Consider the following 21,485-nt stretch of genomic DNA (forward strand, 5'->3'; position numbering starts at 1 on the left):
CTTGGAACATCCATTCAATAAAGTTGAAAGTGTGAATACTTAATTTGTTAGTTACAAAAATGACCTTTTATTAGTGCAAATAAATTTTGGTGAAAGGGTAATTTAGGCAATTTGGCCCGTGAAATAATTAAATGTTTTTGAGAATAATAATTAAATGATCGATTATTAATATTTTTTGCGATAATAGATAAATGTAGAAAAATTAAAATGAAAGTATGGAAAAATGAAATGTGAAGGAAATTTGTCATTTTTAGTAAGATTAAAATTTAAAAATAGATTATTAATATTTTTTGTGATAATAAATAAATTAAGAAAAATTAAAATAAAAGTAAGAAAGAGTGGGAAAATGAAATGTAAAAGAAATATAAATATGACTTCAATCATCCATGGCTTACATGTGATGTCATCATTCATGCAATAAAGTTGTAGGGAAAATGTTATTTAATTCGGACCAATGAAAAGCTAACACTTGGGACATCCATTCAATAAAGTTGAAAGAGTGAATACTTAATTTGTTAGTTACAAAAATGACCTTTTATTAGTGCAAATAAATTTTGGTGAAAGGGTAATTTAGGCAATTTGGTCAATCTATTATTATTGAATAGATAGTAGATTTTGATAATTATTTTTTTAGAAACTACTTAAACAGTTACTTATCTACAACTATTTACATTTTCGTTAAAATATACATTGATTTATATTTCAATAACTAAATTTAATTTAAAAACTAATTAAAGTTAATTTTCATTTCTACTCAATTTATTTATATATTCAACTACCTGATCATAAATCGATTTTATAAATATACCCTTTTATTTCTATATAGTTCTACCAAAATTTTCATTTCTTTATCAATTTATTTATTTATGATCTCTATTTATAAATCAATTTTATAAAGATAAACTAAATCATTTTCTTATAAATAAAAAACTTACAGAGTTTATGCCAAAAAGTTTAAAAATAAATAGTGTTTTTTACAAATAAATAGTGTTTGTTAACCTATTTAAAAAGCATACTAGTAGAATTTAATTGTTTAAAGTCAACTCAATCATTGGTCCAGCAGAGTTACATGATCAAGAGGTTGGTAGTCGAATTACAGAGTCACCAATTGAATTACATAATGAAATAATGAATGATTAGAGTAAAATTGAATCAATCAAATCTATATAACAAAGTTGTAAAGTATTAAAATTTTAAAAAGTTTTAGAAATACCATAACACCTTTAAAAATTGTATAAAGTATATCAATTTTCGTGTTTATCAAACAACTTTCAGTTTATACAAATTTTCTGTCTAGTAAATGTTTTAACTAATGAAATTTAAATTTTATATTCTTTTTTAAATCAATTTTAAAATTTTGTTTATCTTTAGTAAACTTCGATGTTTTACATCTAAAAGATAGGGAATACAAGGTTCTAAGTTCTCACAAAAGCTTTGAAAAAGTATATTTCCAGAATCATATACCATTGCTATAAACCTTAACTTCTTTCACCAACAATTATAAATAATTGTTGGCCTAAAAAACAATTATAAAAAAGCCATCCCTACTATTTCAAAAACAGTAGGCCACAAAAGCAGAGTAAATTTTAGAGGGGTTGTCTTCTTAACCAACAAATATAAATAAATGTAGATTTAATTAGATACATAGGCTTATACCATACACTCTAACATACTAAGATTGTTCTTTGATTCCTTGATCTCCAATAGACTCGCCATTGGGTGTCAAACCCCTAATCTTAACATCATAGTATACTTCTTCTACTTTTCTTAGGTCATACTTCATGCCTGCCAACAACGGAAACATGTCAAACAAACGGCCGAAATATAGGTATTTCTCACAGAATCGAATGCAAGGCCATCAACATTATTTGAGGATTGTAGCAGGGACACAAAAAGGAGAAAAAATGATGCATTGGAAAAAGGTTAAAGCAGTAACGTACCGTCAAACTTTTTACGCAGAAAATCATTTCGTAGATTGAGCATTCGGAATGCAGCATGAAGTTCTGTTAAAAACTTTAAGACCTTCCTTGGACAATCATAGTCACCTGCTGTTACTTGATTAACCACGTACCTTGGCTGCAAGTTACAAAATAGGAGCAACTGTTATCATGTCTTTTCCTTAAAGATAACAGAATTTTATAATCTGTTGTGGCCATGCATATGCATTTATATTTTATACACATTCAAGTCTCTAGACAATATTTCTCTTGGCAAAAAGTTCAGAACATTGTGTTAAATATCTCCAACATTTTCTACTGGTTGATATTTAAAATTTAGAAGAAAAATAGTTCTTACCAATTCATTAGACATGAAACAAACACCTGCATGAAATAAAATTGCATCAGTACATGTTGCATAACTGTAAAAAATCGTGGAGATGTCACGGAGTAAAAAGAGATTAAAAATCAAGATTTCTGAAACTATATGCCAACCATGTCATTTTATTTTCTTGTTACTTTACCCTGAAAGACATATGGACTCTAACCGCTACACTCATTTCTTGATGATAACAATATTTAAATTGCTCCATCTTCATTCAAAAGAAACTAGCCTAGAAAATTTAAGTGTAAAACGATGATTTTATTCAGTCATTTCATGTTCTTACTTCTTAGGTAATTTTAATTACTCAACAGCAACAAACAACTATTGCATTCCATTCAATGAAACAAAATACATTTGTGGAACACTCACCAACGAGGTAGTCTTCAACATCTAGACTAAACTCCTCCGGACCGTTCACTGCAAAATAGTTAACAATATACATAAATATAGATAGCTAGCATTATAAATCTCATAATACTTGGAATGGGTATAAGGTAGAAGTTAACATTATGGGCAATAAAAAGAAAAGGAAAATAAGAGATCAAATTTAGTTGCGACTTATTCACAGTCAGAAAAGACATTCATGGTTTATTCTCAGTACCCACATTTCCATAAATGGCCGAGTAATCCAGGCCGGGGCGATATAACTAGAAAATAGGTGCACGTTGTGATAAACGGGCGCTCATAACAATAGGAGTAGGCGGGAAACTAGTGACATGGCTTCGGGCGATGGGTACTGTCCGCCCGCCCCTGGTGAATCTTGTGTTGCCTCCTGTATATCCTTTGCAAATATACCAGCACAACAACCATTGTAAAACCTGTACAGCTAATATCTGCTTTCATGTTCAACCCTTCTGCAAGAGGTTCCTTTTTATTTTCCTTTTTACCATGTAAGTAGGATTTATATTACAATTTGTACATGTTAGATACTTGAACACTTTGTCTAATGATGAACCTCTACCATCATGGCATGCATAAACTTATTTTACCATAAACAGAAAACTGACTTCACAGTCCCCTACTGCTTAGAATCTTAAGACTTAATAAAGTATTCAATTAGCAACAAACAACATCAACATATACATGCACCAACATAAACACTCAAATAATAGAAAATAATGAAACATAAATCGACATGTGAATAAGTAACTAAGGAGAGTATCATCAAGACATACACCCGAGTTTTTCCTCGGCGTCTTTATGTTCGAGAAGTGTTCCCGTTTCAAGCCAGTGCATAAAAGTAAGCATAGAAACAACAGATTGTGTCTCACTCTTCCAATCAACATGATACCTACATGATATTGAACCAATGTCAACTTTCCCACAAAATGAAAAGATAGATAAAGTACAGAAAAGTTAATCAAAAACCTGAATCACCTATAGTATTGACCAGGAGATCCTCCAAGAATATCAGCAAGTTGCTTGTACTTTTCCTTCAGAACATCAATCTGAGACTTAGCCTTCTCTAAAAGTTCTATCCAAATGCCAAAAATAAAATAAAAAACCCACATTAACAAAGAACAGTGAGAAAACACTTTCCAAAAACGAAAACTAGAAGCATAAAACAAAACAGGCAAATTTCGATTAGGGTTTAAGGAAGAAGCATGAGATATATTTGTACCTGGAGTAGGGCGAGAGTGATGAACTAGAAGAATGTTAGCATACATGAGTCTTGTGGTGGACTCAATTTCCGAAACGACGGTTCGAATTCGGTCGCGCAGGGTTCCGGATTCTTCAAGGTGAGTTCTGAACTCGCCGAATTGTTTCTCCAGAGAGAGAGCGGAGGTTGAAGAAAAGTGAGTGGATGCCATTGATGAAGAGGAGAAGGAAAGAGGCCGAATTGGTGAGGAGGAGAAGATGAAAGGGTTAGGGTTTAAGGTTAGTAATAAGGAGCGGGACACGGTGTGGCAGAAGCTACCGTTACGAAACGACGGTTTCATAAATTGCATTTTTTTTTGTTTTTATTTTTGTTTTAGTGATTTAGTCCTAGCATGTTAGTAATGACTAATGACAACATGTACTATGTATGTTTAACAAGTGTTACTATCAAGTATCAACGGTTACTCGTGTCTTCAAACCGATCGTGTGACACTCGATTTTGTTTTTGGTTAGTTTATATCCACCCGAGCTAGATGTACCAGATTCTAACACACTGTATTTGTATTTTTATTTCTAACACTTTGTATGTTAATAGAATATTCATTTATACTTTTATTATATATACACATATAATATAGAATTTAATTGATGAATATGAATATTGATACTTTAAAAAAAATTGCATCATCAATACATCGTAATTATTAGATTATTTTAAAAAAAGTTAAAATAAAAGTTACATGACAATAACCTCATTTTCTTATTCATAATTAATTTTAGTATTTCTTTTAATTAAGAATAAGAAGTTAAAATAAAAGTTAAATAACAATAACCTCATTTTCTTATTCATAAAAGGAGTATATTATAATTAATTTTTAGTTCAATTTTGTATGTGTTTCTCACCAAATTTTTTTTACAATAACTTATTTTAAAATCCATATTTGTTATTCAAAAGAGAAAAGGGATGATGCACTAACAGTGTAAAATATTTTTACACCGTCAACCAATCATCATCATGTATCCAATTAAATCACTCTTTTATTTAAAAAATAATTTAATGACATGACTAATTGATAGTTTTCTATTGGATGTCAGTGCACTACCTTTTAACTCTATTCAAAATTAGAGCAAAGACCTCATTTTCTTATTCCATATTGTCTTTAAGAATTAATTAGTTTGTTGTGTAATAGTGCCTAATTTTTATACCTAAAGGTTTGGTTTGTGAATGTTAAAAATTGTTTAATTTAATTTAAGGAAAATGTTAAATGTTAAGTAAATACAAAATAAGAAAGGCAAGAATAAATCTCAGTCATTCAATATCACAACCACCCCATGATCCCTATTAAAAAGAAACTACAACAATGAAACATTGAAGAATTTGAACTACGTTTTCATTGAAATCAAGCACTTCAATGAAATTGTTTGAACTACGTTTTCATTGAAATCAAGCACTTCAATGAAATTGTTATTACCACCGTTAATATTTTTATACAAAACCTAAACTAAGATTTACCGTCACTCCTTCCTTTTTATCATAATATTACTGCAAAAAAACCACCTTCCTCTTCTTGATTAATAGCATGTTTGGATTGACTTTTGGAAGATCCATAATCAATTCTAGAGGTATAAAATTGATTCTTGGTGATTTTGAGGTGTTTGTTTTTATCAAAAGTATAATTGATTCTACTTGAAGTTAAATTTGTAGTTTCTATCTTCAGAATTAATTCTGAGTGATTTTTACATTGAACTTTATTGTTCAACTCACTTTTAACATAAATGTAATCAACCATAAATCAATTATGTTAAACTTAATTCAGTCATAATCAATTCTACCAAACTCAATTATGCTAGAATCAATTATACTCACCGCCAATCCAAACACACGTTAAGTCAAGGTATCAATCTTTATAGCCAATCATGTGATTTGAGCAAGGTACCAAGATTTTGAATCGTCATAATCATAATTGGCTGTGACTAGGGATGCTCATGAACGGTTTTTGTCCATAACCAATCCATATCCATATATTATCCATTTAGTATAACCGGATTTTAAAACCAATTTTCATAACCGGATTTATTTTTTCAAAACCGGTTATAAACCGGCTATATCCATGACCAAAATTTATAACCAGTTTTAAATTTAAAAATTTCATTTTAAAAATTTAATTTAAAATGAAGTTATTAAAATATTATTTTTTTTGGAAAATCGACTTTTCATATTTTTTAAAGACACGATTTTTCAAAAAAAACTCTAATTTTTCGTTTTTTCAAAATACTCGATTTTTTGTTTTTACAGAAAAAAAAATCGATTTTTTCGTGTTTCCGAAAAAACTAGATTTTTTTGGTTTTTCAAAAAAACTCGATTATTTCGTGTTTTCAAAAAAAACTCGATTTTTCATTTTTTCAAAAAAAAAACTCGTTCTTTCATATTTCTGAAAAACTCAATTATTCGTGTTTTCGAAAACTCAATTTTTCATTTTTTTTTTCGAAAAAAACTCGATTTATCATCTATTTTAGAAAAACTCAATTTTTTTCGTATTTCCAAAAAATTGAATTTATTCGTATTTCCAACCAACTCGATTTTTTCGTATTTCCGAAAAACTCGATTTTTTCGTATTTAAAAAAAACTCGATTTTTTAATTTTTCAAAAAAAACTCGATTTTTCGTATTTCCGAAAAACTCATTTTTTTGGTATTTTCAGAAAATTCGATTTTTTCGAAAAACTCGATTTTTTATTTTTATGTTTTTTTTTTCTTTCTGCAAAATATTTTAAAAATTTATATTTTTTTGTGATTTAAAAATAATAGACCAATTAAATTTTTATGTTGGATATGGTTATCCAAAATATGGATTTGGTTAAAACCATATTATTAATATATCCAAAATATGGATTTGGTTAAAACCATATTGATAATTAACCGGTTTTTAATAACCGGTTATGAATATGGATATGGATAAATTCAATAACCGATTTATTTGAACATTCCTAGCTGTGACCATGAGAAGAACATGACCATAATCAGACCCATCATCCTTGACTATATATATTGTCTTCTTCATCATCAGTTTTTGGTTCCACTAGAAGGTTTTGGTTTTGACCTTATTAATAAAAGTGTAGTAAAAGAAAAATTGTCCTATTTCAAAGCCTGAACATCCTATAGAAGTTTGTGTAACAATTCATACAAAACCTAATCATAAGAAGCAAATGGTTAATCTGCTATGAAAGCTCTATACTGTATCTTTTGCTAAGTAAAGTTTACTTATACACCAAAGTAAGCAAGATTACAACAACTTTACATGAAAACCTAAAAGGTAAGAATATGTATAAGGCTAAACCTACTTAGTGGACTGAATCTAACATCACATTCACATTTTATAAACTATGATTTATACACTGAGATCACCTTCAAAACTTCAAACCTATGTTCTATCCGTTGTCTCTGTCTTCTACAATTAAAGTCTGCTGACCTTTGGTTGAAGAGGCCAGAGACAATTAGAGGATCTGAATTGCGAAATATCACATCCCAAATCACCTCTTTTGGGAAATGACCAAACAAATGAAGGCTATAACCCGGGCAATTATTCCATACAAAACGAGGACAAGCAGACAAGCGTTCCACGAGTTGACATTATAACTACCGCTCTTTAGTGAACTACATCGAGTTATCAGCCATACCCCAGTGTACCTAAAGAAAAAACAACAAATTGTTATATTATTAGAAAAAGTGTAAAAGATACTACCAAATATGGAAATCAATGTAGATTTACATAATTGTACACGTGCGTGAGTGTATGCGCGTTCACGCATTTGATTTTAGGCCTACATGCATGAATGCATTCACGCAGTGTCTAAAACAGACCTTTCAGCATTTGCAATGATAAAAGCCTCCAAAGCCCATTTCGGATAGCAGAACTGTACTAGGATCTTCATAAATGCAGTATCTCTAGTCTGGTTGGAAATGAGAGTCATAACAACCGGAACAAGCACGGACCACTAGAAAGGAAAAAGAGGCGCGGTAATTATCAGCAACAGCTTGTAAGAAAATGTGTATGTACGATGTAGATGCAGTGAGTTTATTGATATGATAATTACCAGCTGAGCAGGACCAGGTTGAAAGAAGATGGCTAATGCATAAGCCATGCCGGTGACACAGTACACCAAACAAACCAAAACTAAATAATTACTTACAAAGGTTGATCTTGGATTACTTAAAAAAAAGAACATGGAGAGATAAACTACAGGTTTGGTGATTGTACTGAAAAGATCGATCGTATCTTTTGCGAGAAAATGGGCTAGACTACTGATCCCAGCTGCACTTTCCCTCCAGTATTGTAATTTATCCATAGTAAATGATCTGAGAGCCGCAATCTTGCAAAGTAGAGCTGCACATATATGCAATATATAAGTGAGGTTTCATTTCTAGAATCGGCATACTGATGATATTCAAATGAAATAGCGAGGTTTGAAACTTACAAACAGAAATGACTGTATATGTATAACCAAGGGACCCGAATGTTTCATCGTTTACTTTGGTAAGAGTTCCTAAGATAGCGCCGGCGACCAATAAAAGGAGATAGTCGACTGCTTGTAATTTTGCTTCTCTTAGTTGCTGCTTGCCAACCCTGAAAAGTTGAACTTAATCAAGGATAAACAACTCATTCAAAATATGCAATTTATGAAGTTTTTTTGCAACAAAGATCAGTATTAGAATAGAAATCCTGTTTCATAAGACTAAAGATACAAAAAACGTAAACAATGAACACATGATGTCTGGTAACGAAGTTCTGCCAATTGTGTCTACGTGTCCGACTGCAAAGCAACTGAACTTCCTTTCTATCAATATGAAACTAGTACTACTAGACAAACAAAGATCATTTAGATCTAACATAATTCAATATACTATAAGATATTTTCATATGCTCTAATAATGAATTTTGTACCGGCCAACGAAGTATCTATATTGATGGACTACACTAGGAGTTTCTCGGCCGGACAAATCCTTTGTTCTTGAGAATATTGCTTCTATTTGATCTCGTTGCGTCCTAATATTGCTCTTCAAATCCTCCCAAAACTCTACAAAAAAGGATTGATCAGAAGATTCCTCGGTACCCTTTGACGTGCTAGTTGCATCTGAGGCAGCAGATGAAGGAGCGGCAATTTGATCGGTCAAATGAAGCATATCTGTTGGTACTGGATATCCATTATGAAGCATCCATCTCACAGGAAGTGTTTCAACAGTTATACCTGAAGTTGGTTTCTCTAAACCTTCAAGAATATCAATGAAATGGTCAGGAGGATTGACACGATCCGGTACCGGGATTCCAATGCCAGCAAAGTATTCTTCCACTTTTTTCACAGGACCATGATATGCTGTGAGACCACCTTTGGCTAGAAATACTATATCATCAAACATTCTGAACAAAGTATAGCTGCAACATAATAAAATCAAACTGTAATATATAAAGATACATATATCTTGGTGAAAAACTTAGGAAAAAGCATGTTACCTTGGTTGGTGAAGTACCATGCAGATGTTTACACCTTCAAGAGCTTCACGGCGAAGCGCTTTAAGAAGTAAACTTGAAGATGCACTGTCCAAACCAGTTGTAGGTTCGTCTAAGATTAATAATGAAGGCTCCATCACCATCTCAAGTCCAACATTTACACGTTTTCTTTGTCCTCCGGATATGCCTCTCTTCTCTATCGTCCCAACTAGAGAATCCCTTACTGGCTGTAGCCCCAAGGACTCAATCACTCTTTCAACTATCAGAACCTTATCTGGTTTCGCCATCTCTGCAGGGAGCCTACAGTGTTAAGAAACCGAAGTTTAAATATGGTAAACAATTAGATGATGATAGAAACTAAACGAAACATATTAAAACAATTAGTGGAGAGAGTAGCTTTTCGAGGAAAATCAGATACCTGCATTTTGCGCTGAAACGAAGATTTTCCTCTACTGTCAAGTTTCCATGCACAATATCATCTTGTGGCACAAAACCAGTAATTTTCTTATAACAGTGAATGGATACGTTTTCTCCATTAACTAGAATTGATCCCGACTGATTGCACCCTCTTGCTTTTCCAGCCAAAGCTGAAAGAAATGTTGTTTTTCCAGCTCCTGAGGGTCCCATAACAGCCGAAACTCGACCAGGCATGATTTTACCACTCACACACCTGAGTATGTGCTTGTTTTTACCTTTCAAAGTAAGGGTTAGATTATTGAAAGCTACCTCAATCGAAGGTCTTGATTTTACTTCCTCGCCTTCAGAGGCCATCGAAATTAGTCCCGAGAACGTCATGTTCTTGTTTTGTTCTTGCTGAGCTTTCTCCTTCTCAATCTGACCATAAGCATACCTTAAAATTTGGCTATGAGTTTGTAATTTTTTCCCCTTCGGCATTTGCTTTTTAATGTTCTTATCACCAATCTGAAAATCAAGTCCTTCAGGTCCATCATCCTCAATGGAATGCATCATTTTAGTAAGATCGCTAGGTTCCTTACTTTTGCCTTTCGACGCTTGCCCTGGTTTGCTTGAAGAATCTGGAGGCGTTGGTTGAAATAATTCGCCTGGCTTACCGGATTTCTTGCGCGAAAAGGTTCGAGACAACTGCTTTTGCAATCCCGCCGAACCTTTCTTAGCCAACTCTCTTGCTTGTTTCCATCTCTCGCGAGCTTGTACCGTTTCTCTTACGTGTTTTGCTGCAGCTTCTCTCGATTTAGCCTGCCGTCTTTCTCTAGTAGCTAGAACTTGATCAGAACAGTTATAAATGAAGATCAGAGTAGTACTCATACCAACCTACAAGGAAGAATAATCCAAAATATGACGAAGGAACGATATGACACTTTATCAAAGATGGTTTCGTCGAATTCTAGATCGGAATCTACTTACAATAATCAAAGCGCCATAAGCATGCATGTTTTGGGTCGATGTGTTTGGATTGCAGCTACTCAACTTGGAGCATGCTTCACAAATGAACAATACAAAGTAAGGTCTTCACAAAACAACAAGGTAAAGCGCGTAAACGGACATAAGAGAAGAATCATATTGCTAATTATAATGAAAGTGTATCGAAACTAATCTTTAATTAAAACTTACGATTTTGATGAGTTGAACCCATTCTGCAGTAATGTCTGAAACGGGAGAACATGATATCAGTAACATGGATTCTCATAAGTCAATTATAGATTCTTGTAAATTGCAAGAAATACCCTTCATCGCAAGAAACTTTGCGCGTGGGAGAGGGACAATATGATCCCGGAGAACAAAAGATATTACTATTGTTCACAACACCAGACCAAATATCAGCACTACCACAAGTATGGTTTGAGTCTCCAGCAGGAATTTGATAACTATATCTGCAAATGTTTAAATTTCCATACATCAAAGTAGTTATTGCACGGATACGCATAAACAACGATCGAGAAAAAAAATCTAGATCTTAATATTAGAACTTACGGATCGCATACTCCTGTTGTTTCATTCAGTTTTGCAAGTGGACAATAAGAACCAAGTGGACATGCTTCATTGAGAGAAGGAAATAACAAAAGTTAAAAACATTATACAAAGATCAAACAATAAGATGCATAATAGAGCCGTCTTTGAAGGTGTACAAGGCTACTGTTCAGGGTCCAAAATTTGTCATGATTAAATTATGACCAAATATGGCCTTATAAAATATTGTCACAGTTAAATCGTGGTTAAATATGCTCTCTATTTGTTTTGCCATGGTTAAACTGCGGCTAACCTACACAGAACCTCCAAAAACATGAGACGAATAATAAGATATATACTTACTTATCATGCAAGTTAACCCTTGAGGACAGAAAAACCCTTCACAACATGGTTGACAGTCATTGATTCTGGAAGGAACATCCTTTACATCCTTTTTGAGATCAATTTTCTCATCAGCACTACAACTCCAACCAGGCTCACAACCAGAAACCCATGAAGTCAAGTTGCAATTTTTGTTAGGTTTTACGTAGCTCGCAGATGTGCCTCCTTCTAAGAAAAAACTCTGAAAGTAGTTCCTTATTTCAGCAGTGGTACAAATTCTATCAGTAAAATCACCTGTCAATTAAATCAAATTCGGAATAATTAAAATTCACCGCTGCCACTCCCCTGTCAGTGACGTAGGCACAATTGACCAAACTGCGTTTTTTATAGCTATTTTATTTTGAACAGTTCATTCATGTATTACATTATACATACCCTTTTGCTTAACACAAGCCTCCACAAAATCCAATCTCCCCTTAAAATTAAAGGCTTCCTCCCAATCTTTGTTCCTGAAAAATGGTGAATTAATTAACAACTGAGACAAATTAGCCTAACAAATAATTAATTAAATTATGAATATATAATACATACACATCCTTTATGCAGAAACCTAAATCTTCTTTGATATCTTTTGTCAAAGTGGTAGTGAGACCTTCAAGCTGTTTGTAGATTTCCTTTGTGAAAAACGAAGGTGCAAGAGAATTACCTTGATCTAGACATAGAACATGAGGTAGTAGTAGCAAATTTGTGATGGTATAAATGGACAAGAATAAAATGTGATTCATTTCCATTACAACATTTTTTGAAGATGTTGCTTGATCATGAAGCAATGTATAATGTGGCATGAATTGTTAACATGGTGATGAAGACATTAGATACAAGGAATCGTAGGAATGCAGAAATTGGAGTGATAGATTTTGATTTTGATTTTGGTCAAAGTGACAATGGTGTGAAGAAATGGAGGAGAGAAATGAAAGGCTTAGGATGTGGGTATTGGAGCTATGTTTCTTATTCAAAATAATGTGAAAGTTTATGCATTTTTTGTATAAATAAAAAAGTCAAATAGATTTTTTTTTATAAATTTAAATATAAATTAGTACCAATAAAAGTGATGTTGATAATACCAATTCTATGCACTTAAATATTATTCTCTATGTGACTTATAATTGTCGCATTTGTTCCTTTCACATATTTAAAAAATTGATAAATAAAAAAGATGACCATTGTTCATATTAGTTATTGGTGTATTTATATTGTTATTACAAAAGTTATGTCCATGGTATTTATTTACTAGATGGTAGAATTAAAAAATTAAAAAATAAATAATTATAGGTAACAATTGACTATTTATAATTAATGGATTTCCTTTCCACCGAGATGCAATCATCCAGACAGACGTAGGTAACAATTGCACCGATCTTGATTATTAATTTCTTGTATCTATTTTTTACTAGTGTTCAAACGGGCACTCCCGTGCCCGTTTCTCCACTTTTTTAATGCGCACAACATCAACATATAAATGAATATTACTTTGTGTAAATTTTGTGATATGCACTCTCATGTTGGTCTCTCAACTCTTTTTATCGTGCACACATAAAAAAGTATAAACATCTCTCTCCCTCCTTCCCTCCAGATATCTAATAAAAAATAATTCCTCCAATTTGTGAGCATGACCGTCTTTGAGGGGAGCAGTGCAGATTATCGCACATGATTCAAAATTTGTCACATTTTAACTATAATTAAATATGTCCTTATTAAATTTTGTGACGGATAAATCATATTTAAACATTAACCTCCAGCGTCCAAAGTAGGATAGTAGTTAGACCGAAATACCTCCTTAAGTTGTCTGTCTGAACTTTGTATAAGTTATCATCTGAACAACTCTATACAAATTGATTTTATGTGACCTCGTATTTTATGTATTTATGTTAAACCATTGTTTGAGATACATATCATATCATGCTTATTTACTTTGGGAGAGGTAAGTATGATTTCTTAAACTTTGTTTCATGAGAAGATGGAGGATAGCCGAAAAGTATTTAAATGTCTACCAAAGTAATATGTAGTGAAAATTTGTGAAGGATCGTATTCTTTCGTTATTGATCTTTGAAATTTGTCGTTAACTAATCTCGTATTTATCAGTCCACTGTTTCTTCATTGTCCCTTTTTTTAATTCGCTCACGCATCTAAATATAAATAGATATTTTTTGTGTAAATTTTGTGATATACACTTTCGAAGACACATGTAATTTTATATTGCGCATACGGTTAATTTTTTAGTTAATTTTAATTTAAATTTAAATTATTTGTGTAATTTAAATTAATTTATTAATGAAGTAATCAAAGTTAAACCACCCCCCCCCCCCTCCCTCCATCTCATGCTAGCAAACAATGTGTGACATTTGTAAAAAGAAATTTTTAAAACCCTTTACTCTCTCTTTATTATTTTTAACAACGTTTGAACTTATTCTTATTGTTATTTATTGTTAAAAAGAAAATTTAATGAATATATAAATAAATATCACATGTTTTATCAATTAAATCCTTTAAATTAAAATTAAAACTAAATAAAAAGTATCGTATATAATTTTACACTTTGCACAATACAAAAAGCAGACAGACGGATTAACTTCAAAATGTGTGTTTATTAAAAAGAAATTAATCCAATAAACCCTTTCCTGGATTAAAACCAGACCCAATGTAAAGAAATAAGTTCTACTTGTCACACCCTGTTATGTCTCTTGAATATAAATATGATACAAAACACATAATTCTAAGTGTAAGCAAATAAATTGAATTGGATCTAACAATGTTTAATTTTTGTACAATGATCTTTGGTACAAACTCAATATCAATAATACAAATAAATTTTAAAAAAAAAGCCAAAAAATAATTTGAATTTAGAATTGGCCAAAATCTAAATAAATAATTTACTTGTGTTATAGTAGTGAGAAGAAGAAAGCCACCGAGACATGCGATCATTGAAGAGAAAAAGATTCTAACTATATTGTATCATCCTTCTCTTTTAAAAACAAAAAACAAAACGACTGCAGTTTTTTTCATGCAGTTACTATGTAGTTTCATGTGTATTTATATGAGAGAGAGGCAAACAGATGCATACGCAAAAATTTCAAAATATTTCCCTATGTTACCCTATTGTGTTATATAATGAAAGTTGTGTGTTAGTAGTTGCACAAAATGAAGTAGTTTATTTAGAAGAATGGGTAAAATACTTTGAGCGGGTTTTACCTGCGGTTGTTGTGTTATGATTTTTTAAACTGTAACTGCTCAACTTCCCTTTAATCATTTATTATTTTAAAATAAATTAGAGAATAAAGTTTGAAATAATTGACAATGGAAGGATAATTTTGGAAGGAAAAAAGGCCAGCCCAAACACCTCTATCCCCTTTATATATAATTATAGATTATAGATTATATGCTTAATTGTTTATTGATTAATTGGGACCTTCTTATCTTCTACATTATTTCATTTTCATTATTGTGATCAAATACAATTTCAAACTTGAAAATAATATGATTGATTGATGTCACATCGTTATTTAGATCCTCCGCAATCACATATGAAAAATCATAAGATTTTGTTTGTAAAAATTAATTGATAAGCTAGATGGTAGCTTATGACTAATGACCAATAATTGTTAGTTTATAATTGATGATTGTTAATATATTATTGACGACTGATAGTTGATAAGTTAAATGAAGTGTTTAATAAATTAACGGTTTTACTAACCAATAATGTAAAACAATAAAAGATATTTTTAATCAATAAGTTAGTTGATATATGATCTTTTAGGAGTATATATTATAATTATATGAATTTTATTTGATAAACTAAATGTAACAATAAACACTTGTAAAATATTTTAAATATATACCTAAAATTAAACATAAAATTAAAATGTATTCAACTCACATATGTAAATTTTGACAACATGCAACAGATGATGGAGTAGGAGTGAAGAATAACAACAATAAAAAAAAGGGTAAGGCTCTGTTTGGTAAAAATAGCGGCTGACTAATAAGCTAGCTGATAGCTGATAGCTTATGGCTGATGGCTGATGACTGGTAGCTTATAGCTTATAGCTGACGACTGATGACTTATAGCGGATAAGCTGATTGAAGTGTTTGGTAAAATTAGCGGTTCAACTAGCTGATTAATTAAAATGACATAAAGGACATTTAATATATAATTATTTTATTTTAAATTAAAATAAATTATAGAGGGTAAAAGTGGATTTTAGTTAAAATAATAAGGGTAAAAATGAAAGAAAAAACAATAAGCTATAAGCTAAAATGCTATTTGCAATAGCGTCTGAAAAATAAGCTATAAGTTAGTAAAATAAGCTATAAGCTTGTAATGAAAAGACGATTACCAAACAGGTCTTTTATTGTTATATGAGCTTATAAGTTATAAGCTATAAGACATAAGCTCAAAAAATGGCATGCCAAACAGAGCCTAAATATGGGATAAGGTGAAGTCAAAGCCACAAACAATAGAATGGAGAAATGTTACAATTTAAAAATATATATATTTATTTTATCTTAAATTGTACAAAATTAATAAATTTTATATAAAAGTAATAAATATAAAAGTAGAAAAAAAAACTAATAAATTAAAAACTATAAGCTTAAATGTTAATTTAAGCAATATATGGAAAAAAAACCAAAAACATATAAAAATAAGTTAAAATCCATATAAAAAAATCTTTATCGAACAAAGTTTCTTTTAGATGATATGAGTTGAAACCGTTAAAAAAACTAAAACATCCATTATTGTTCTTGTCAAAAAGACTCTAAACACTAAATAGCCTCTAAACTATTTTAATTAATCACAATATTGATTAATTTCGTGATGAAAAGAATATTGAGAAATGTAAAATAAATATGAGGAATGAATTCATCATTAAAGATAGTTACTATAATAATGTCGGTGAAGCAGTTGAAGTGAGTGACAATCGGTGTAGCTGTAGCGTAACGTAAAGAATGGCTCCTTGTTTATTTTCCAACCATGTTAGTTTCTTTGGTTACTTTTCAATCCGTTGGTTAATAGTAACAAAAAGAACAAAAATTTCCTGGACTCCAATACCCTTTCCACATTCAAACGGAGTAAATTATAATCTTAAAAAATACACTAATTATTCTTAGCAACACTTCTGTTGACCTTAACCTTAATACATGTCATGTTTCCGTATCTCACGGGTTTAATCCTAACCTCAAATCAAACCCAAAACACCCTCTTTTTTTCAGTTTTCACATAGCATCACCAATTCCATTCAACTCCCTTTCTTCTTCCTTTCATTCTACCAACTTTCAATTAACCGGTTTTAAAGGAAGAGGAGTTGAAGGATCTTTGATACATGAATACTTTTCTCTTTACATCATCGGTTAGTTTCAATTTCCTAGTATGAAGTTTTGTAATCTGTAGAATTAAAGGTGTGTGTCTATGACTGAAATTGTGATTATATTTAATTTATTCATTGTCAAGGTGTCATATTTGTATCTGTTTCCGGTGTCCGTGATTCATAGTTTTTGATAGAGAAGTTGTTTGATGATACAGTTATTTGATACAAGTAGGTGAGTTGAATTCAATTTCACAAGTTTTCATCATCCTATACTTTTTCAATTTTGATTTTCAATGGCTATATCATGTTTCCCTTGTGAAAATGCAGTTTGGTTTGGTATTATGAAGTGTTTTTCATTCCATTCTTGTAATAAGAAAGATGAACCAAAAGGGATGCAATCTGCGTCGGGCCGGTCGGACAGTTCGGCGTATGTTGATGTTGAAGGTAGAGGAGGTGGTTCTGAGTTGAATTCTCGGGAGGTTTCGGATAGTGGCAGTGTGGAATCTCTCAGGAGGAACGCGCCTCCGAATTTGTCCCAACGGCCGAGTAGCCTTAGAGTGTTTACTGTATCGGAACTGAAATCAGCCACCAAGAGTTTCAGTCGGTCGGTTATGCTTGGAGAGGGCGGGTTCGGTTGTGTCTATCAGGGTGTAATTAGAAGTGTAGATGATCCTTCTAAAAGAATTGAGGTTGCTGTTAAACAACTTAGTAAAAGAGGAGTGCAGGTAAGGTGTTTGCTTATGTTATTCTGCTGCTACGACGTAGGCACGACTGGCGAATTCCGTGATCAATAGTTGTGTTCATGTGTGTTTGTTTATCTTATTGCTTTAGAAATGGATTTGCTTTTCAGGGGCATAGGGAATGGGTGACGGAAGTGAATGTTCTAGGCATTGTTGAGCATCCAAATCTTGTGAAATTAGTGGGATACTGTGCCGATGATGACGAAAGAGGAATCCAACGGCTTTTGATTTATGAATACATGCCGAACAAAAGTGTGGAACACCATTTATCTCACCGAGCAGAGACTCCTCTCCCGTGGAGTAGGAGATTAAAAATAGCACAAGACGCCGCTCGTGGATTAACATACCTGCATGAAGAAATGGATTTTCAGGTATATAGGTCTATAGTAACTTTTCCGAAAAGCTAGGATACCCGATGAGCCAAATTTGATGAATGTCATGCTAACTGTGTACACATTGTTTAGATAATTTTCAGAGATTTCAAATCTTCGAATATCCTTTTGGATGATCAGTGGAATGCAAAGCTATCAGATTTCGGATTAGCGAGACTGGGACCATCGGATGGACTAACTCATGTCTCAACAGCAGTATAGATTTTTCTATTAATCTATAATTTTGTTATTGAGATATCGTTAGCATATGCAGAGAGTTTGTTAGAGATTGTGATGCTAGCATTCTTCGATGCGTAATCTAGTGACTTGGATAGACAACTTATGTTGAAATGGATGTTTATGTTTGTCAGGTTGTAGGAACAATGGGGTACGCAGCTCCTGAATATCTCCAAACCGGACGTCTCACATCGAAAAATGACGTATGGAGCTACGGCGTTTTCCTTTATGAGATCATTACTGGCAGACGCCCTTTAGATCGAAATCGCCCCAAGGGTGAACAGAAGTTGTTGGAATGGATAAAGCCGTACCTATCAGATACAAAGAAATTTCAACTGATATTGGATCCAAGACTTGATAAGAAACAAGTACTCAAATCAGCCCAAAGACTTGCTAATATAGCTAACCGTTGCTTAGTTAAAAACCCGAAGAATCGCCCGAAGATGAGTGAGGTTTTGGGAATGGTGAATGGAATAATGGAATCATCATCCGACGCTAATTCACTACTACCCTTGAAGAATGTTTCGAGAGTAGAAGTTTCTCAAGACGTTGAAACGAATAACGCGAAGAAACGGAGCATGGATCAGAAGTCTAGAGAAAGTAATTGGTTTTTTAAGATGTGGAGACCAAAGCTTTTAAGAACATGAAATATACAAAAATGATTATTGAGACTGAAGTGAAATGATTGTTGGTTTAGATTATAGCTTTAAACTGTTACTGTTTACTTGTATCTTGCAATTTTACCTGTAACATATAAAAGTCCTTCGAAATTTTGTAGAGTTTAGTATTAAATACACAAATTGCATGGATGATTCTTGCATAGAAATTCAAGTTTAAATCCCTGGGAAGCAAATTTTGTTCAGAATTTCCATGATCCTTGTGCTGTTGTATTTTAATTTTGACCAGTTGAGTTGTGTTTTTGTGAACATGTTATATATTCATCAAATAATCATGCATGTATAAGTGTGTCTTGTTGAACTCATTTAACACTCTCTTAGTAGTTAAAGTTTCTATAATTGAGAGATAAAGTTTATTCCTCAATGCAATTGACATCAAGTACTGAAAATTAGGGGAGCAAACAAGTATGTTCGTCTCGTTTAAATCTGTTCTATTAAAGTCCGCAAAAAATAGAGTGGAATGAAGCGGGCTTATTTGAGGGTGCAGATTTAAAATCTTGAACTGTTAAGGAAAAATGAGGATGAGCGGACCTGCAGGCATTGAACCTTTTAAATCTAAAAATTGCAAAATTATATGTAAAAGTTTGTGTTTGCAAAAATCCGAAAAAAAAAAAGGACGGAGCGGTGCAGACACATTAAAGAATAAGGGGCTAAAATCTTCATCCGTTCAATAAAAAAATACAGACGAAACGGACATATATCTGATGAGGTAGACCCATTTTTCAACCCTACTAAAACATTATTCCAACTCACCCAACTAATGCATCTCTTATCCTCGTTGCCGCACCATAAAAATCGACTCTAAATTGTTATAATCTCGTTGATAATTTTGATAGGGGCTCTATAGAAAGACATGGTATAAATTGGTAAGTTAGATAACACTTAATTCAATTCAGCAGCGTTCCCCTTCCCCCAATCAATAAAAGTCGTGTCTTCCACATTGATAATTTTCTTTTCAGACTGTCCACAATAGGGTTCCAAGTTGCGCATCTACGTGGATTAGCCCCAACCGGTATTGCCTAAGAACTTGAAAGAAATAACATCCCTACAGCAATAAAGAAAATGAGATGCACACTCCATGAACTTTTATTCACATTCACCCCATAAATTTTGCTTTGAAGAAATTGATTTTTAGTTGGAAAACCAATTCGAGTCCCTTAAATATAGCCTTAATACACCAAAGATTTTTTCAACACCCTCTCCCCACAACCGTTGTGTCCTCGGCAAATATGAAATTTATGTTAAAATGTACCTATTAAATAAAGTGACATATAAAGTGAAGGTGAGAGTGGAAATAGGCTGACCCGTGTTAGGTTTTGCTAAGTTTGAGTCTGGCATGTTAAAATTTTGTAAAGCTTAAGTTTAACTGTAGTCTATCATAGACTTATTTTTCAGTTTGAATTTGGTCTTTTCGAATGTCTATTTAGCCTACTTAAAAAGCTTATATCATTTGAACATATGTAAATAAGCAATTTAAATAATATATAAATATACTAGAGAATAAAAAATACAATGAGACTAAATATTTGTTTACATTGACTTATTTGAGCTTACATAGTAGCATAACTTTTGTGAGATTATTTGTTTGGAAGAACATATAAAATCAATTTATAACATTATTCATGAGTTTTTTTAAAGGTTTTTTTTAAAGTTTTTTTTTAAACTTTATTTCTATATTTTAATATAAAATACAAAATATAATATAAAAAATAATAAGAGTCTGTTTGGTAAGACCCAAAAAAGCTTTTAGCTTTTAGCTTTTAGCTTTTCAGCTAATATTAATGAAAAAGTACTGTTTGGTAATGCTATTTTAGCTTTTAGCTTGTAGCTTTTTTACTAGCTTTTAGTTTTTTTATCAAAAGCTATTTGAAGTAGCTTTTGAGCTTATAGCTTTTAGCTTGTGACTTTTTTTTCCATTTATACCCTTATTACTTTAATAAAATATTATTATTCTTATTAATTAAAATGATCATTTATGTCATTTTGTATCTATCAGCTAATGAAACAGCTAATTTACCAAACACTCATGTTAGCTTATCAGCTATCAGTCACCAGCTAAAAGCTACCAGTCACCAGCTATCAGCTATCAGCTATCAGCTATCAGCTACCAGCTAGTTTTACCAAACAGAGCCTAAATTATTTATATTTAGAGTCTGTTTGGCAACACACAAAAAGTAGCTTTTAGCTTTTCAGCTCGTATCAATAAAAAAGCTTTGTTTGGTAACTGTCATTTAGCTTGTAGTTTTTTTACTAGCTTTTGGCTTTTTTCTCAAAAGCTAATTGAAGTAGCTTTTTAGCTTTTAGCGTTTAGCTTGTTATCTTTTCTTCCATTTGTACCCTTAGTATTTTATTAAAAATCCATTTTTACCCTATATATTTTATTGTGATTTAAATTAAATTAAT

General features: G+C 31.9%; 3 protein-coding genes across 5 annotated transcripts; 1 reads left to right on the forward strand and 2 right to left on the reverse strand.

The window, feature by feature from the left end:
- Positions 1-1,580: 1,580 nt before the first annotated feature.
- On the reverse strand, positions 1,581-4,318 carry LOC131622254 (uncharacterized). The gene is made up of 7 exons (XM_058893280.1): positions 3,944-4,318; positions 3,700-3,796; positions 3,498-3,613; positions 2,692-2,739; positions 2,296-2,321; positions 1,941-2,076; positions 1,581-1,785 (listed from the first exon to the last, which is right to left on the reverse strand). Exons 1-7 carry the CDS (start codon positions 4,269-4,271, stop codon positions 1,673-1,675), a joined length of 864 nt encoding a protein of 287 aa, XP_058749263.1. The 5' UTR covers positions 4,272-4,318; the 3' UTR covers positions 1,581-1,672.
- Positions 4,319-7,447: 3,129 nt separating this feature from the next.
- LOC131622257 (putative white-brown complex homolog protein 30) lies at positions 7,448-12,539 on the reverse strand. The gene is made up of 14 exons (XM_058893282.1): positions 12,286-12,539; positions 12,130-12,203; positions 11,716-11,988; positions 11,377-11,440; positions 11,130-11,276; positions 11,017-11,051; positions 10,810-10,883; positions 9,845-10,716; positions 9,430-9,726; positions 8,863-9,351; positions 8,396-8,544; positions 8,015-8,304; positions 7,782-7,915; positions 7,448-7,607 (listed from the first exon to the last, which is right to left on the reverse strand). Exons 1-14 carry the CDS (start codon positions 12,537-12,539, stop codon positions 7,451-7,453), a joined length of 3,309 nt encoding a protein of 1,102 aa, XP_058749265.1. The 3' UTR covers positions 7,448-7,450.
- A 4,314-nt stretch (positions 12,540-16,853) lies between these two features.
- LOC131622258 (serine/threonine-protein kinase PCRK1-like) lies at positions 16,854-19,231 on the forward strand. Of its 3 annotated transcripts, none has more exons than XM_058893283.1 (6): positions 16,962-17,099; positions 17,201-17,285; positions 17,385-17,782; positions 17,908-18,168; positions 18,262-18,384; positions 18,540-19,231. In XM_058893283.1, the coding sequence occupies exons 2-6, from the start codon at positions 17,264-17,266 to the stop codon at positions 19,050-19,052; spliced, it is 1,317 nt and encodes a 438-aa protein (XP_058749266.1). In that variant the 5' UTR covers positions 16,962-17,099; positions 17,201-17,263; the 3' UTR covers positions 19,053-19,231. The 3 variants fall into 3 exon arrangements, with proteins under 3 accessions (XP_058749268.1, XP_058749266.1, XP_058749267.1); XM_058893284.1 differs by having other exon boundaries at positions 17,049-17,099; positions 17,201-17,289; XM_058893285.1 differs by lacking the exon at positions 17,201-17,285 and having other exon boundaries at positions 16,854-17,099.
- Positions 19,232-21,485: the final 2,254 nt, after the last annotated feature.

This window comes from Vicia villosa, unplaced genomic scaffold (genome assembly GCF_029867415.1).
Source record: "Vicia villosa cultivar HV-30 ecotype Madison, WI unplaced genomic scaffold, Vvil1.0 ctg.000027F_1_1_2_unsc, whole genome shotgun sequence".
NCBI lineage: Eukaryota > Viridiplantae > Streptophyta > Magnoliopsida > Fabales > Fabaceae > Vicia > Vicia villosa.